Genomic DNA, 17,786 nt, shown 5'->3' with positions numbered 1-17,786 from the left:
TCCCCAAAGTAGCACGTTCCACTTTGTATAGGCATAGACAGCAAGGAGGTCTGGGAACCCCTAATATAACGAATTACCACCAGGTAGCCCAATTAGCCTCCCTACATTCCACCATAAGTGCCACTCTTTGGCTCTCTATAGAGGCCATGGAAATTCACCCCCTCACAGTTGATTCACTATTGTGGATTCCCCGACCCACAGGCCTATCATATCTAACCCAATTATAAAACATTCTCTTAGAGTATGGGACGCCATAAAATGCTCAGGGAATCTGCTCTTCCCCCACCTACCCCTTCTGCCACTCTTACGTAACCCACTCTTTCCGCGGAGCCATGACTCCCCTCTCGCTTTTCAATATTGGACAAATAGAGGCATCACCAAGGTGCATCACCTACTCTCTCGGGAGGGTGTGACTACGTTTCCTATCTTACAGAAAAACAAGGATGTACCATCCTCAGAAATATTCCGTTATTTACAGTTAAAGTACTGGTCGTCTTCCCTCTTGAAAAATATGAAACCCTTCGAATCCTTCTACCTTAAACACCCGCAGGCAAAAGGTCTCATCTCTCAAATATCCTTGAATTTTGTTGATACCACATACCGTACACAATTATCGTATGTGACTAGATGGGAGCGGGATCTGGGGGACGTTCTGAGTGAGGAGGAGTGGTCTCAGATTTGGAGATCCACCAACCGTGGTGTCCGTAACATATTAATGTTGGAAACCTTATACAAAATCCTTCTTCGCTGGCATTTGGTCCCCACCCGAATCGCACATGCGGTCCCTGGCTATTCTAAAAATTGTTTCAGAGGTTGTTCTTCCCCTGGAGACATGCTCCATATGTGGTGGCCCTGCCCTAGAGTTAAAAGACTTTGGATTAGAACATACTCCCTAGTCTATTCAGTAACATATCATAACCTGCGCAAAAATCCATGGGAGGCCCTGTTGAATAATAAGATTGAGAATATAACCCTAAATTCCAGGAGGTTGATTTCTTTCCTCTTCTTAGCTGCAAAACAAACTATTGCCCATTCCTGGCGTAAAGCTTCTCTGGACTTTTCTAAAGTTAAACGCCGCATGAATTGGTACATGACAAATGAAAAGCTAACCTGGATAACAGAAGATAAAGGTGATAAATTTCTTAGTATATGGACTCCATGGATAAACTCCGCCTTTCCTACAGCGGGGTTAAGCACTAACCTAAATTTGGTTTCCTGGGATCTTTGCCCTTAGGGGCGGCAGCCCTGAGAGAGAGGAAATACTCCCCCACCCCACCATTTTACCCTTCCCTATTCCCTTCTGGAAATGTGATTTGGCCCTGGCAAGGCCTTTGTTCCTTATTGTATAAATGTTCTTTTCAAAAATAGCAACACAAGATGTGAATTAAGATAACAATTGACTGCTATTTTCTTGTTATATAGTTTCATTCAGAAGATTTAAGGTGTGTAGGTATATTATTGTGTAATGACTGGAAATCTTTAGTGATGGTGGAAGAGCTGGCTGCTGGTAGTCTGAGACAGTTGTGTGTGTTGGTTGCCACCCCTTGAAAGCCACTCTATAATATTGACTCCCTTGAATGCCTTATATAAAGTAATAATGACTCCTTGAGTACACCTCCTATAACGTAATAATGCCCCATTGAGTCCCCTCTCGTATAGTAATAGTGCCCCTTATTTTGAAATAGTCGTAACGGAACGCCCTGATGCGCAGCCAGGATTCCGGTGAGGACGCGGAACCCGCAACCATATTGCAAACCTGCGATGGACCATGGAAAAATCTCAAGACTATCAAAATAATATCTACATGTGCTTCATCGACTACATCAAGGCCTTTGAGTGTGTCGACCATGACAAGCTATGGTGCCCCCTACAAGAGCTGGGCGTATTGGCACATCTAGTCAAGCTAATAAAATCACTTTATACCAATCAAGAAGCCACTGTGAGAACACAGTGTGAGGACACAGATTGTTTTGGGATTGGCAAAGGCATCTGACAGGGCTGCATCCTCTGACCCTTCTTGTTTCACCCATATGCAGAAGTGATCATGTGTACAATGGACCTAGACGAATTGGAAATCAAAGTGAAAATAGGTGGAAGAAACATCAACAATCTCTGTTATGCGAACGACACAACTCTGCTTGCAGAAACAGAAGCCGGTCTGAAGCAGCTGATATGTAAGATTAAAACTGAAAGCGAAAAAATGGGCCTCTACCTGAATGTAACAAGATACAAAATTATAATGACTGCAAAAAATGGCCAAATTAAAATTAAAATCGACAAGGCTGTACAATGCAAACGAGACTTCATCTTCCTTGGTTCCAAAATTGGCCAGGCAGGAGAATCTATGCCAGAGATAAAACACAGGATAGCATTGGGGGCGAAGTGCAATGTTCGACATGGTTAAAATCTGGAAAAGCAGGGATATCGGCATAGCAACCAAAGACAGACTAGTGCAAACTACCTGCTAGGAGGAAGATTGATATGTTTGATCTGTGGTGCTGGCGAAAGCTGCTGCGTATGCCCGGGACGGCGAGAGTAATTGTATAAGACCCTATATATCACTGGAGGCCACGCTGACCGGGCCCAGGCTCGCAGAGGCCACGCTGACCGGGCCCAGGCTCGCAGAGGCCACGCTGACCGGGCCCAGGCTCGCAGAGGCCACGCTGACCGGGCCCAGGCTCGCAGAGGCCACGCTGACCGGGCCCAGGCTCGCAGAGGCCACGCTGACCGGGCCCAGGCTCGCAGAGGCCACGCTGACCGGGCCCAGGCTCGCAGAGGCCACGCTGACCGGGCCCAGGCTCGCAGAGGCCACGCTGACCGGGCCCAGGCTCGCAGAGGCCACGCTGACCGGGCCCAGGCTCGCAGAGGCCACGCTGACCGGGCCCAGGCTCGCAGAGGCCACGCTGACCGGGCCCAGGCTCGCAAATCAGTGGCAAAAGAAAACCTTGACGCCAAAGAACACAATTGCTTGATACTGTCAAAGCTGATACTGGCATGGACATCTCAATTGAAAGAAGAAATGCAAAACTGAAAAACATGGGAAGGTGTTTGCCTATAAGGTTGCCTATCCAGAATCAGCACAGTATCTCCTTTGCCTCTGCAGACATGTACGTTACTGTCCCGGGGCAGGAGGCGCGATGACATCATTACAGCGTGCTGCCTGGGCTATCTACAATGGCTTTATCATTATAAATCTGTAGCCCTAAACATAAGATTCGGCTTATCTATCTATATATATTCTGAACGCTATCCAGAGTATACAACGAAAGGCCACCTGCAGACAGGCGGAAATTCCGCGGCGGGATTTCCCGCAGGATTTCCGCCGTTGAAAGCCTGCATAGGATTGCGTTAACAAACGCAATCCTATGCAGACAGCTGCGGTGTGGCCGCGCGAAATCTCGCGCGGCAAACAAACCGCGGCATGTTCCAAACGTCACTCACCCACCGCCAGCTCCGGTCTGCGCATGCACAAGAAAGATCAGGAGCTACGGGTGAGTACGCGTTGCTCTCTGCAAGCCCTCGGGTGGGGTCCCGCGGCAAGGATTCTCGCTGAGGGATCCGACCCAGCCGTCTGCAGGCGCCCAAAGCGTCATTCCTTACTACTGATTATTGTCCATCATTTGGCTATTAGGAAAGAGACAGATAATCGCTCTATCTTAGATTAAGATCCTGCATATATCTAATACAGTCCAGATAGAAACACTGGAGCTATTTCTCAGTGCACACTCTGTGGATTCATGCTGGAGACTATCTTAGCCCCTGATGAGCCCACTCCAGGGCGAAACGCGTTGGTAAATTGAACGCAATTATTAATGGGTGTTTGACCGAACTCAGTAATTGTACACTCATCTCTATCCTCTTATCGGTGTCGAGAGAGGTATACTGTGCTGGTCAGACTTTAGGAAGAAAAAGAAATCTGTGCATGGAACCTAAATCACACTCACTCCATGTTGCGGTGGCTTTTTCGAATATCTAAGACTGAGCTGTTGACAATATAGAGTCTGTATAGATAACCAGGCTCAACGAAAAATCCTGTTTGTGGATTTATATATCTATATCATCCTACTTGTTCGTGTGTTGATAGATTTGTCTTTTTATAGACATTTTAGTATTATTTAATAAAGGTTACATTTTAATTCTATTAGTCTGCTGGTCCAACCAGTGAGCTGCTAATCCTATTTGTTGGACAGTTTCTGCCCCTATGACTTTTTTTTTTGGCTATCTACAATGCATGTCCGCAGGAGGGAAAGACGACGCTATGCTGATCGTAGATAGGCGAGTATAATGTTTATCTTATCTTCATTTTTTGTCGTGTTCCAGCAACAGATAACGCTCTACCCGTTACCAACTATATCGGGGCACTGGGCTAAAGGTCCACTCTCCAGTGCCAGCGACAGCCCTGAACCCTCTGTAGTAAAAGGGTACCATCGTCTGCCTAAAAGGACCATAAACTAAGTTATGGCGCTGTTAAGTCAAGTGGCAGGGTTCCACCAGACGAAAATCTGACTCTTTTCAGAGTCCTGTGCACACGCTCTCCCATAAACATATATAGGGGACTGTGCATACGAGACTCAGATTTTCGTACGGTGTGCAAACTTCAGTGACGGGCACCACAGGAACCAGGATGAGGGAGAGTATTAAAAAAAAACAACAATAATAATATAGCACCAGTTTCCCTTTCACCTCCCCTAACAGTGCCATAACTTAGGTTTCTGGTGTTTTAGGCAGGTTTCCTTTAATCCAAAAATGTAAACCACGTGTAACAAAAACAAAAAGGCAAAATAAATATTTTCTTTTAAAAAAAAAAACTTGTTTAACTTGTACCAGAATGATGGGGAGAGGACAGTATGAAGAAGAATGCATACCAAATCATCTGTCACACATGATGAAGGCAGCATTATAGCATGTACACTAGAGATGAGCGAGCGTACTCGGATAAGCACTACTCGCTCGAGTAATTGGCTTTATCCGAGTATCGCTGTGCTCGGGGCTAAAGATTCGGGTGCCGCTGCGGCTGACAGGTGAGTCGCAGCGGGGAGCAGGGGAGAGCGGGCGGGAGAGAGGGAAAAGATCTCCCCTCCGTTCCTCCCCGCTCTCCCCTGCAGCTCCCCGCTCCGTGCCGGCACCCGAATCTTTAGCCCCGAGCACAGCGATACTCGGATAAAGCCAATTACTCGAGCGAGTAGTGCTTATCCGAGTACGCTCGCTCATCTCTAATGTACACCACAAAAAATGGGATCAAATCTACTTAAGGCTAGTCTCACACGACCGGATTTGAATTGCGAATTCCAGATCGGGATCTGCGGTAAAACACAGGCATTGAAAGGACTGTGCGCGGACGGCCTAGATTGATGTCAATGGAGGCGTGCGACCCGCAGTCCAAACATAATTAACATTGTGAATGGGCTGCAGATACCAGTGTAATCGCTAAGCGACAGCGCGGGAAATAAAAACAATTAAAATAAAGAAAAAAACCTGTACAGCACATGACCGCCTGTGAGCCTCCCCAGTCATATGCAATACAGTTATTGGAAGTACACAGGGTCACCGGCCAGACTCACAACCGGAATCCACTATGGGCCTCCCCGCATTCAGAATCCGACTCGGTCGTATGAGCTCGGCCTGAAAGTGTAATTGCACTGCTAGAAAACTTTTGACATGTCAAAGTACAGACTTTTTGACCAAAAGGTACAGGGCAGGTACAGACACAAACTCCAAATCCTTGCAGGAGAAGAGGGACACACGTAGGAAAAACTGATATTCATGAGGAGGTTGCCGCTAAGTATTATACCTAAATATCGTTAATAGAGATGAGACAGCACGCTCGGATAAGTCAGTTACTCAAGCGAGCCTCACTCTTCTCAAGTAACTGCATTCTTGTCCGAGCATGCTCAGGGCGGGGGTGGGGAGTGGGAGGGGGGTGGTGGTCTGGGGGGAGAGCGGGGGGCGGCAAGGGAGCCGCCCCCTCAGCACACTCAGACAAAAATGCAGTTACTCGGGAAGAGCGAGGCTCACTCGAGTAACTGACTTATATGAGCGTGCTCGCTCATCTCTAATCATTAAGTCTTCTATTGGGTGAATTCCCAGAATGGACTTAAAAAAAAATCTCTTAATATTTTGCATTAAAACTATTACATAACGTATCCACACACTAAGGCCAATCTCACGCGACCGAATTTGAATTGCGGAATCTGGAGTAGTCACCCATGCGGACGATCTGTGGTGTTCCGCACACATTAACCCCTTGAGTGGCAGGTTTCCTACCACCCTGTCGTGCCCACCAGGGCAGGTTTTTTAAAATGGTCTAATCATTGAATTTCAACTAATTTTGCAGTTGCGTCTCAAGAGCCATAACTTTTTCATTTTTCCATTGACATGGCCATATAAGGGCTTGTTTTTTGCGGGACAAGTTGTGATTTTTTTAAACAGGAGGGAGGAAAAAAGAAATGGGGAAAAAAGAAAAAAAGGGGCCATGTCATTAAAGGGGTTGTCCCGAGGCAGCAAGTGGGTCTATACACTTCTGCATGGCCATAATAATGCACTTTGTAATGTACATTGTGCATTAATTATGAGCCATACAGAAGTTATAAAAAGTTTTATACTTACCTGCTCCGTTGCTGGCGTCCTCGTCTCCATGGTGCCGACTAATTTTCGCCCTCCGATGGCCAAATTAGCCGCGCTTGCGCAGTCCGGGTCTTCTCCTCTTCTCTATGGGGCTCCGTGTAGCTCTGTGTAGCTCCGCCCCGTCACGTGCCGATTCCAGCCAATCAGGAGGCTGGAATCGGCAATGGACCGCACAGAAGCCCTGCGGTCCATGAAGACAGAGGATCCCGGCGGCCATCTTCAGCAGGTGAGTATGAAGACGCCGGACCGCCGGGATTCAGGTAAGCGCTGTGCGGGTGGTTTTTTTAACCCCTGCATCGGGGTTGTCTCGCGCCGAACGGGGGGGGGGTTTAAAAAAAAAAAAACCCCGTTTCGGCGCGGGACATCTCCTTTAAGGGGTTAAATAATGTATTAACTTCCTTCTCTGGGTCATTACGACGCATGGATACCACATGTGTGATTGTATTTTTGATTTTTTACAAAGTAAAGGGAGACAAGTGTTTTTATTTATTTTTTTTAATAATTTTTTTACTTTTTTTTTAAAATTTTTTTTTTTGTCCCTTTAGGGGACTTCCACAGGGACCCATCAGGACCCCTGATCACATTCCGGGGGTCCGATGGTGACAGCCCTTTACATGCTGCAGTGACATGCTGCAGTCACATAGACTGCAGCATGTAAAGGGTTAACACAGCAGAGATCGGAGGTTTTCTCTGATCTCTGCTGTAAGAGCTAGTACCTAGCTGTCCTCTGACAGCTAACAACCAGCTCTCCCTGCCACAGAGACCATCGGCTTGCTTCTGACAAGCCGATGGTCTCTATGGCAACCTGTAAACAAACCAGTGCAGGAGGTTGCCGACATATCTGCAATATCTTCTGCTGGTTTTTCAAAGCCCTTGCTCTGCTCTGTGTGGGACAGTGCAGGCAGAGCACACTGTCACAGCTTGTGGCATTGTGCTCTGCAGCTCCCATAGTGATACATAGCCCGGAAATCTTCCGGGCTGTATCGCTATGAGCAGTGGAGCTCGTCCCGGAAAATTTCCGGGCGTGCCACTCAAGGGGTTAAAAGAATAGAATATTTGCTCAGATGAGTGGATAGTGATTGCGATTTCCACAAGTGGATTTAAAAATCGCAACATTTTCTATTTTTGAGTTGGCTGTTTGCAGACGGCTTCTATTGAAGTCAATAAAAGCAGTCTAACCCACGTGACATCCGCAATTGACATTGCTGATAGCGATGGTGCGGGTAAAGCAAAAAATTTAAAAAATAAATAAATCTGTACTGCGCGTGACTGACAGCGAGCATTCGCGGTAATACACAATACAGAAATCGAAAGGGCGCTGGCCGTAGACAGAAATGGATTCCGCAGCAGGCTCTCGCATGCGGAATCTGACCCGTCTGTGTAAGCCTTAAAGGGGTTGTCCCGCGGCAGCAAGTGGGTCTATACACTTCTGTATGGCCATATTAATGCACTTTGTAATGTACATTGTGCATTAATTATGAGCCATACAGAAGTTATAAAAAGTTTTTCACTTACCTGCTCCGTTGCTAGCGTCCTCGTCTCCATGGTTGCCGTCTAATTTTCGCCGTCTAATGGCCAAATTAGACGCGCTTGCGCAGTCCGGGTCTTCTTATCTTCTCAATGGGGCTCCGTGTAGCTCCGCCCCGTCACGTGCCGATTCCAGCCAATCAGGAGGCTGGAATCGGCAATGGACCGCACAGAAGCCCTGCGGTCCACCGAGGGAGAAGATGCCGGCGGCCATCTTCACCGGATAAGTAAGAAGTCACCGGAGCGCGGGGATTCAGGTAAGCGCTGTCCGGTGATCTTTTTTAACCCCTGCATCGGGGTTGTCTCGCGCCGAACGGGGGGGGGGGGGGGGGGTTTGAAAAAAAAAAAAACCCGTTTCGGCGCGGGACAACCCCTTTAAGCTGAGCCAATTTATTGTTTGAACAAGTGAACTAGCAAATTACATCACTGCTAGCTTGGTCGCTCGCGCAACCTTTTTATTACAGCAGATAGATTGTTGGCTCATGCAAACGAGAAATCGTTCAGTCTTTCTCATTCGTTGTAGAAGTGACCGAGAACGACGGAACGAGCGCTGCTGAAAACGAACGATAAGTGAGCGAGCCAACAATGACTTGGCCAGTATGTCCATGGGCAGATCATTGATTCCAATTGGAACTGCGTAATGCAGACAATCACGAGGGTTTGCAAAAGTGAACACTGCAGCCTATGTTAGGGAACATAAGTTAGACAATTTATGGCTATTGTCTAAGCACGTAGGTTACCCAGTCTTCTAGATTAAAGTGAACATGCCAAAATTCAGACCTGGCCAGCAGCTGTGTGATAAGGATTGCACGTTGTTATCACACAGCTGCCAGCCGTGTCCGCTCTATAGCAGGGGAGGAAAGCCACCCGTAGGTAGAGCCGATTGGTGAGTGCCAGCAGGAACTACTTCTGCTGCTCCCCTACCTTTACCAATCAGCTGTACTTATGGGCGTCTCTCCTCCCCTGTTATGGAGCGGATATGGCCGAGAACTGTGTGATCAGGACGTGCAATCCTGATCACACAGCTGCCAAATTCAGACACTGTCGCTCTATAGGACGCACTGAAATAATTACCTGTATGTAATTGATACCTGACATACCTGGAGTCCTTCTTAATTGCAGCAAGCATTTCTTCCAGAGCTCTGACAAACTGCAAGAAAAAAAAGAAGTAATGGTTAGACAAGCCGATGAGAGGATTGTATTTGGCAGGTCTTGCACGGTCCTTGCAACAGATATTTATTAGGACCGAAAGCGGATTAAATTAAAGAGGTGTTACCATCTTTGCCAAACATGACTGAGATGGGGAACCATGCTCTATACAAGATGGCTGGGATTACAGAAACAGCTGAGTGTGGCTGGGCTATGCTGTCTCCCACAGAAGTCAATGGGAGTCATAAAATACAGCGAGCTATGCCATGTCCACAACTCAGGAGTTACAGAAACTGCAAAGCTCACTGTGATACTTCATTTGCTCAATCTCATTCACTTCTATGGAAGTACCGTTGTTAAGCCTACTTGGCTGTTTCCTTAACCCTGGCCACATCGTACAGCCGAAGTGGGGGGCACGGGGGAAGAGAACAGGAGTTAAAGGGGTTGTCCCGCGCCGAAACGGGTTTTTTTTTTTCAAACCCCCCCCCCCCCCCCCCCGTTCGGCGCGAGACAACCCCGATGCAGGGGTTAAAAAGAACACCGCACAGCGCTTACCTTAATCCCCGCGCTCCGGTGACTTCTTACTTACCCGGTGAAGATGGCCGCCGGCATCTTCTCCCTCGGTGGACCGCAGGGCTTCTGTGCGGTCCATTGCCGATTCCAGCCTCCTGATTGGCTGGAATCAGCACGTGATGGGGCGGAGCTACACGGAGCCCCATTGAGAAAAGCAGAAGACCCGGACTGCGCAAGCGCGTCTAATTTGAACATTAGACGGCGAAAATTAGACGGCAACCATGGAGACGAGGACGCCAGCAACGGAACAGGTAAGTGAAAAACTTTTGATAACTTCTGTATGGCTCATAATTAATGCACAATGTACATTACAAAGTGCATTAATATGGCGATACAGAAGTGTATAGACCCACTTGCTGCCGCGGGACAACCCCTTTAAGTGTTGGACCCAGTGTGGGACCCACATCTGACTTTTATAGCATATGACATATGATTATGTCATAAAAGTCTGAGATGGGAATACCCCTTTAAGGTCAAAGAGTACTTTTAAAGAAATGCAAATAATAAAGTTATGTGAAAAAAAGAGGCAATTAGTTATTTAGAACTTAATACAAGTCAGGCCGTTTTAACATAGCCGAGAAAACACAGCGGAGATTTGTGGGTTGTGAGGCGCACAAATATGAACCCCATTCTTTTAAATTGGATCATACACCTGAGCACCTTTTTCACGCATTGCAACGCGGAAAACAAATCGCGGCATGTCCTATCTTTGGCCGCGCTCTCGCATGGTCCATGTTTGCAATGGGACATAGGTGGAGAGAGAAGTGGAGCAAACCCACAGTGAAGACTGGGAAGATACCCTGGTCTTAAAGTGCTTAAATTTGATATGGTAGCTAACAGGAGGTGCTGACACCCAGATTAACCCACCAATGGTGGGAGAGTAGTATTTGCTAAAAGAAAAGTCTGCTGTGTAGGCGCAACTCTCCAGAGGTTCCAAAAAGGTACCAGAACAATTGGATGAATATCCCACTTATCGTTTTATTTAGAATATTAAAATTAAAATCCAGCTAATAGACCCCTTCATCAGTAGTGCTTGGATGACTTCACTCTCAGGGAAGGGAACTCCTAACCCTAAGCACTGGGTAACAGAGTCATGAGCTGGAGCACAGTGGATGTCCAAAAATGCAGCATGCTTTATTTTTGGGCACATTTGTGCACCTAAGGTCCCCGTATAAGTCTATGGGAGGGGCGCAAATGCAATACACTGCACAATTTTGCAGGAAAACCTATCTGGAACTCATTAGGTTAAATAGCCTATAAAGTCACAGGGGGTGCGCAAACTGGTCCTGCGAGCAAAAAAGTACACCAATATATGCAAACACAGTGTTTGCGTCAGCTAATGCGCTACGCTTCAGTGAGCAATTCTGCACTTACGCTCGTGTGAAAGGGTTCTGCTACACATAGAAACCACATTTCAGCTGCTTTTGCTGAAATGCAATATGAAAAAAAAACAGACTTCTTGGGGCAGCAGGGTCATTTTTTCTATAAGGAGGCCCAAGTTTGCCTTCATAAATGACATACAATCGTGACCCCAGTTTAGCTGCAGAAGCAGGCTAGTAGCGCCACTGAGAGGTGGCCTACGGAAGAGCTGTCACCCAATGGCATACTCACCACAGAGTCGTACTATGCCACTGCACATGGGGGACCATCTCCCAACTTCTGACTTTACAGAGAGCCACAGTATTTTTCTGCTTCCACCACCACAGGGAACTCAGTGCACTCTGAAAGGGGTTCAATAGTAGCTGTAAAACTTCCTAGGCATAGAACTCCCCCTAGTGGTGACTGCAGGTAGAACGTTTCTATCTGGTAAGCAGGAGGTAATTTAGGGCTGTGTAGGGGAGATTTATCACTGTATGGATGCCACTTGACTGGTATAGAAACACCTTTGCAGTTTGACTTGTTTATTAGAAAATACCTGTTTTCAACTTGCTAGAAAAAAGTCCATCATGGAAGTTTCAACCTAAAGTCATTCTTTGGTATTTTTCATCGCTTTGTTTTAAGCCAAGATGAGCAGCGACTTTTCAGTGTTCAGGATCTAATACTGTTTTGGGCTTAAAAAGTGGGTGAACAGTACTGATGAAATGCTGAATTGTCAATGAAACCTAAAAGGCAGCCTGTCGTGTCCTTTGAGCACCATAAATCACAAAAATATCTGAGTATCTGTGTACACGCTCTCCCCTACAAGTCTCTAGTATCTGTGTACACGCTCTCCCCTACAAGTCTCTAGTATCTGTGTACACGCTCTCCCCTACAAGTCTCTAGTATCTGTGTACACGCTCTCCCCTACAAGTCTCTAGTATCTGTGTACACGCTCTCCCCTACAAGTCTCTAGTATCTGTGTACACGCTCTCCCCTACAAGTCTCTAGTATCTGTGTACACGCTCTCCCCTACAAGTCTCTAGTATCTGTGTACACGCTCTCCCCTACAAGTCTCTAGTATCTGTGTACACGCTCTCCCCTACAAGTCTCTAGTATCTGTGTACACGCTCTCCCCTACAAGTCTCTAGTATCTGTGTACACGCTCTCCCCTACAAGTCTCTAGTATCTGTGTACACGCTCTCCCCTACAAGTCTCTAGTATCTGTGTACACGCTCTCCCCTACAAGTCTCTAGTATCTGTGTACACGCTCTCCCCTACAAGTCTCTAGTATCTGTGTACACGCTCTCCCCTACAAGTCTCTAGTATCTGTGTACACGCTCTCCCCTACAAGTCTCTAGTATCTGTGTACACGCTCTCCCCTACAAGTCTCTAGTATCTGTGTACACGCTCTCCCCTACAAGTCTCTAGTATCTGTGTACACGCTCTCCCCTACAAGTCTCTAGTATCTGTGTACACGCTCTCCCCTACAAGTCTCTAGTATCTGTGTACACGCTCTCCCCTACAAGTCTCTAGTATCTGTGTACACGCTCTCCCCTACAAGTCTCTAGTATCTGTGTACACGCTCTCCCCTACAAGTCTCTAGTATCTGTGTACACGCTCTCCCCTACAAGTCTCTAGTATCTGTGTACACGCTCTCCCCTACAAGTCTCTAGTATCTGTGTACACGCTCTCCCCTACAAGTCTCTAGTATCTGTGTACACGCTCTCCCCTACAAGTCTCTAGTATCTGTGTACACGCTCTCCCCTACAAGTCTCTAGTATCTGTGTACACGCTCTCCCCTACAAGTCTCTAGTATCTGTGTACACGCTCTCCCCTACAAGTCTCTAGTATCTGTGTACACGCTCTCCCCTACAAGTCTCTAGTATCTGTGTACACGCTCTCCCCTACAAGTCTCTAGTATCTGTGTACACGCTCTCCCCTACAAGTCTCTAGTATCTGTGTACACGCTCTCCCCTACAAGTCTCTAGTATCTGTGTACACGCTCTCCCCTACACGTCTCTAGTATCTGTGTACACGCTCTCCCCTACACGTCTCTAGTATCTGTGTACACGCTCTCCCCTACACGTCTCTAGTATCTGTGTACACGCTCTCCCCTACACGTCTATAGTATCTGTGTACACGCTCTCCCCTACACGTCTATAGTATCTGTGTACACGCTCTCCCCTACACGTCTATAGTATCTGTGTACACGCTCTCCCCTACACGTCTATAGTATCTGTGTACACGCTCTCCCCTACACGTCTATAGTATCTGTGTACACGCTCTCCCCTACACGTCTATAGTATCTGTGTACACGCTCTCCCCTACACGTCTATAGTATCTGTGTACACGCTCTCCCCTACACGTCTATAGTATCTGTGTACACGCTCTCCCCTACACGTCTATAGTATCTGTGTACACGCTCTCCCCTACACGTCTATAGTATCTGTGTACACGCTCTCCCCTACACGTCTATAGTATCTGTGTACACGCTCTCCCCTACACGTCTATAGTATCTGTGTACACGCTCTCCCCTACACGTCTATAGTATCTGTGTACACGCTCTCCCCTACACGTCTATAGTATCTGTGTACACGCTCTCCCCTACAAGTCTATAGTATCTGTGTACACTCTCTCCCCTACAAGTCTATAGTATCTGTGTACACGCTCTCCCCTACAAGTCTATAGTATCTGTGTACACGCTCTCCCCTACAAGTCTATAGTATCTGTGTACACGCTCTCCCCTACAAGTCTATAGTATCTGTGTACACGCTCTCCCCTACAAGTCTATAGTATCTGTGTACACGCTCTCCCCTACAAGTCTATAGTATCTGTGTACACGCTCTCCCCTACAAGTCTATAGTATCTGTGTACACGCTCTCCCCTACAAGTCTATAGTATCTGTGTACACGCTCTCCCCTACAAGTCTATAGTATCTGTGTACACGCTCTCCCCTACAAGTCTATAGTATCTGTGTACACGCTCTCCCCTACAAGTCTATAGTATCTGTGTACACGCTCTCCCCTACAAGTCTATAGTATCTGTGTACACGCTCTCCCCTACAAGTCTATAGTATCTGTGTACACGCTCTCCCCTACAAGTCTATAGTATCTGTGTACACGCTCTCCCCTACAAGTCTATAGTATCTGTGTACACGCTCTCCCCTACAAGTCTATAGTATCTGTGTACACGCTCTCCCCTACAAGTCTATAGTATCTGTGTACACGCTCTCCCCTACAAGTCTATAGTATCTGTGTACACGCTCTCCCCTACAAGTCTATAGTATCTGTGTACACGCTCTCCCCTACAAGTCTATAGTATCTGTGTACACGCTCTCCCCTACAAGTCTATAGTATCTGTGTACACGCTCTCCCCTACAAGTCTATAGTATCTGTGTACACGCTCTCCCCTACAAGTCTATAGTATCTGTATACACGCTCTCCCCTACAAGTCTATAGTATCTGTATACACGCTCTCCCATACAAGTCTATAGTATCTGTGTACACGCTCTCCCATACAAGTCTATAGTATCTGTGTACACGCTCTCCCATACAAGTCTATAGTATCTGTATACACGCTCTCCCATATAGTCTATAGTATTTGTGTACACGCTCTCCCATACAAGTCTATAGTATCTATGTACACGCTCTCCCATACAAGTCTATAGTATCTGTGTACACGCTCTCCCATACAAGTCTATAGTATCTGTATACACGCTCTCCCATATAGTCTATAGTATTTGTGTACACGCTCTCCCATACAAGTCTATAGTATCTATGTACACGCTCTCCCATACAAGTCTATAGTATCTGTATACACGCTCTCCCATATAGTCTATAGTATTTGTGTACACGCTCTCCCATATAGTCTATAGTATCTGTGTACACGCTCTCCCATACAAGTCTATAGTGCACGCATGGCAATTTGAAGAGAGTCAGATTTTTGTGTGAAACACGGGACTTCAGCAGGTGACAGTGCGGGGACCAAGGAGCAGGCGAGTATAAAAATATACAATCACCCGGCGCCAACACATTCCCCAACAGCACCCTAACTTAGTATTTAGTGCTGTAGCAAATTGATTGGTTCCCTTTAAATTATTTATGTGCTGGAGCTCTTGGCTGCCTCCTAGAGGCCACCCAGTCGTGAAGCCAAGAGCCTGACTAGAATGGGTGCAGGAATAAAATTCCACCCAAACACCTGGAGCTCTTGGCTGCCTCCTAGAGGCCACTCAGCCGTGAAGCCAGGAGCCTAAATAAAATGGGTGCAGAGGATGCAATTCCACCTGGGCGCTGTAGCCTGAGGGGGCCACACGGTAAAGCCGATTCATCGCACGATCAAGTTATACAACTTTCTACTTTTTCTTTTGGGGCCGAGTCGCATGGCTCGATACTGAGTGTAGGCGGGGCTTAAGACTTTCACACAAGCGTAAATACGTGGTGAATATGTCGTCAATTCACAGGTGCGTAATAACCCAGTCTTGTATATTACGCATCGTAATAGCCCGCTGAAAGCAACACGTGTGCGGAAATACACCGGAAATCTGAGTGTACGCTGCAGCGTATGTTACTATTTGCGCACAAGTACAAGATTCACGGGGGGGGGGGGGGGCGTAAATACACTGCGTATTCATGGCCGATAGACAGTAGACCTCGGCCCGTGAATACACTGTATATACGCACAGACCCGTGTGATCGCACCCTTCGATGTGCCAAATGTGTCATCCCGTTTGTCTTTCCTAACTTTTGTACGGTATTCATGGTTTTCCTTCTTTGTGTTTTAATTACTTTTTCAGACTCCTGCTTGCCATCAGTGAACGGAAACACTTAGGCAGCTTTCACACAAAAGTGCTCAGCTTTAAAACCACGGTATTTTACCGCAGTTTCGGGGGGGGGGGGGGGGGTAAACACATTCTACGGCGCCTTTTAAGCGCTGCGATGGGTGATGACGTGTCTGAAAAAAAACACTGAAAAACAGGGCAGTGCTCAAAAATCGCGGTGTTAGAAACGTCCCGTTTGGGCGCAGATCTGGGAGGCCCCATGGAGATCAACAGAAGTGCCGCACTTATATTTACACCCAGCGGCTAAAAACTTGGCCTCCTCCCGTCCCGGGTGCAAGGCTTTATGTGGATATCTGTTCATTGACAGCAAGCAGGGATCTTGAAAAATGAGGAATGTAGTCACAGCAGTCGCATAAGGATGATGAGGCGGGCTGGACATGACGGAGGACGCTGTGCTACATCCCAGCGCGGCCCCCTCTCACCTTTTCCAGCCTCCACTCCCCCTGCTCTCTCCGCTCGGACGCCATGGTCTCGCAGCGAGACAAAAGCCGCACAAAATTCAGCTCTTGCCTTGACTTCGCCATGGTGACGAGCTGCACCGGAAGCAGAGTCGCGGCGCCAGCCACGTCATATAACGCAGCGGCCATCTTGGAAGAGGCGATAGGTTGAACTACTATGGGCAGCGTGGCACACGTGACTCGTGTGCGTCGTGACGTCACGTCGGTGCGTGTTTAAAGAGCCGTCACTCATGGAGTATGGGAGATTTAAGCGGCCCAAGTTCTGCCTGCTGTGGGGCTTGTTCACCACAACTATGGGGCCAACGTGGACATGTGGTTAATATAACGGGAAACCTGCACATATCTACAGCTAATCCATTGGCTTTTCTGCACTTGCAGGCAAAATACCCGGACGTATGCCATATTGGGTTATATAAATAGTGCATTTACATGACCGAAATGCGCTTACGGCTGTGTGAATGAGCCCCAGCAGACGGCAATCGTTCGCACATCACAGAATTATCGCAGAAGGCCTGCAGCGATGTTACTACAACACGAGCTCCTTCTCGGGGGTGTAAAGATGCTGCATATTTAACACGACCGAAAATCACTTACTTTGCACGCAGGCATAACAGATCATGTATTTTGTGTGCTGACTTATTCACTGTATTATGCACACAAATTATGCACGTAAGAAGAGGTGCAAATATGCCGTGTGAATGAGCCCTATGTGAGCAATCGCCGTTCACACGTAGGCGATTTGCTGATTATTTTGGTACGGATCTGCAGCAGATCTCATCTCTTCAATGTGAATTCAGTTGGAGGAGTGAAATCAGCTGCAGATCCGCAACAAAATCTGCATCAAATCAACGACGCGTAAACAGTGGACAACAATCCGCAGCGGAAAAGAGTGATATACGGATTTTGAATCCTCAGCACGCTGTTGGCGAGCTGCATTCTCACCGCAGAATTTATTGATTGCAATGCAGAGACTGAATTGTACTGTCAAAATATGCAAGCAAGCAGGCGCCGTTTGTTAAATCCTCTTCAATTGCATTGTTGATTGCGGCAGGATTTCAGCATGAGACTTCGCAGCAAGTATGCCATGTGTGAACTCGGTCCATCTTTTCATTTTCTAAATGTAACTTCAGACAGGCAAGTCCGATATGGAGCCGGGAATCGTCACCCCACATGAATTCTTCAAGGAGGCGAGGTGTTTTTATGTCAAAACAGCTTCACATGACTTTAAGAATGTAGTGATCCCGCACGCCAGATTGGGG

The 17,786-nt window shown here is 47.2% G+C and overlaps 1 protein-coding gene across 3 annotated transcripts in view; it reads right to left on the bottom strand.

Annotated features, from left to right (window-relative positions):
- Nucleotides 1–16,649, bottom strand: part of USE1 (unconventional SNARE in the ER 1) — an 86,444-nt gene extending 69,795 nt beyond the window's left edge. For 2 of the 3 annotated variants that reach the window (XM_066604556.1, XM_066604557.1), the window contains exons 1-2: nt 16,492–16,649; nt 9,252–9,301 (exon numbers count right to left, since the gene is read on the bottom strand). In XM_066604556.1, the coding sequence (XP_066460653.1) occupies nt 9,252–9,301; nt 16,492–16,593 (152 nt within the window). In that variant the 5' untranslated portion in view covers nt 16,594–16,649. Of the gene's footprint in view, nt 1–9,251; nt 9,302–11,484; nt 11,581–16,491 lie in introns of those variants that run through there. The other variant, XM_066604558.1, reaches the window with a different exon arrangement.
- Between the last annotated feature and the right edge of the window lie 1,137 nt (nt 16,650–17,786).

The sequence above is a fragment of the Eleutherodactylus coqui genome, chromosome 5 (assembly GCF_035609145.1).
Source record: "Eleutherodactylus coqui strain aEleCoq1 chromosome 5, aEleCoq1.hap1, whole genome shotgun sequence".
NCBI classification, from domain to species: Eukaryota; Metazoa; Chordata; class Amphibia; order Anura; family Eleutherodactylidae; genus Eleutherodactylus; species Eleutherodactylus coqui.
Note: the sequence above shows the minus strand (reverse complement) of the source record. Positions and strands in the feature narration are given on the sequence as shown.